The 1,038-nt window shown below is 64.0% G+C and overlaps 1 protein-coding gene across 1 annotated transcript in view; it reads left to right on the top strand.

Moving 5' to 3' along the window:
* The window catches only part of PTCH2 (patched 2), a 39,585-nt gene that overhangs the window by 36,977 nt on the left and 1,570 nt on the right, over window positions 1–1,038 (top strand). Inside the window, 2 exon segments of the mRNA XM_035894192.1 lie at window positions 6–208; window positions 766–945. Of these exon segments, the coding sequence (XP_035750085.1) occupies window positions 6–208; window positions 766–945 (383 nt within the window).

The following is a 1,038-nucleotide window of genomic DNA, read 5'->3' on the forward strand; positions in this document are numbered from 1 at the left end:
TGGAGGCGATGAGAGCGTGCGGGCCATCTGCCGGGAGGCCGCCCAGCGCCACGGGGTGCTGAGCTACCCCAGCGGCTACCCCTTCCTCTTCTGGGAGCAGTACATCGGCCTTCGCCACTGGTTCCTGCTGGCCATCAGCATCCTGCTGGCCTGCACCTTCCTCGTCTGCGCCCTGCTGCTGCTCAACCCCTGGACGGCCGGCATCATCGTGAGTACGCACCCCGATGCGTGGGGAAGAGGGGGGGTGGCCGGCTGTGCTGCCTTCCTGATGGGTGGGGACAGGGACATCCAGCCCTGCTCCCATTCTGCTGGGTAGCTCTGGGTACCTGCTTCATGGGGATGGGGTGGCCAGGGGCACCTTGGGTGGAACGGACACCCATATGGAGGTGGCAGTGGGTGGGGGACGCCCGTATGGAGGGATCAGGGACATTGCTTACAGAGGGGACAGGAGTCTGGGGACATCCATGCAGAGGAGTGGGGGAAACATCCATATGGAGGTGGCAGCAGGTGGGCAACCCATATGGAGGGATCAGGGACACCCCTGATGAAGGGAACGGATGTAGTGGCAGGGGTTTGGGGACATCCATGCAGAGGAGGTTGAAGGCCACCCCCAATAGATGGGACAGAGGGACACCCCGAATAGAGGGGAAAGAGGCAATAGGGTGAGGTTGCCCTATATGGAGGGGTAGGATCGGGCACGCCAGGCAGAGGAGCAGGGGAAACAGCCAGACAAAGCCACCCCTCACTGATCCCACCGCCCCCCAGGTCTCCATCCTGGCCATGATGGCAGTGGAGCTCTTTGGCATCATGGGGCTGATGGGCATCAAGCTGAGCGCCATCCCCGTGGTCATCCTCATCGCCTCTGTGGGCATTGGCGTGGAGTTCACCGTCCACGTGGCCCTGGTGAGTGCAGGCAGACCCCTGCCTGGCCATGGGACGACTGCAGTTCCCCCTCCTCAGTACCCTCACCCCCTTGGCCATGTGCCGATGGGCGGCCACATCACAGGTGGCACCCAGGGACGGGCCGGGCGGGCGATC

This window comes from Egretta garzetta, unplaced genomic scaffold (genome assembly GCF_000687185.1).
Source record: "Egretta garzetta isolate BGI_Z169 unplaced genomic scaffold, ASM68718v1 scaffold145, whole genome shotgun sequence".
Lineage (NCBI taxonomy): Eukaryota > Metazoa > Chordata > Aves > Pelecaniformes > Ardeidae > Egretta > Egretta garzetta.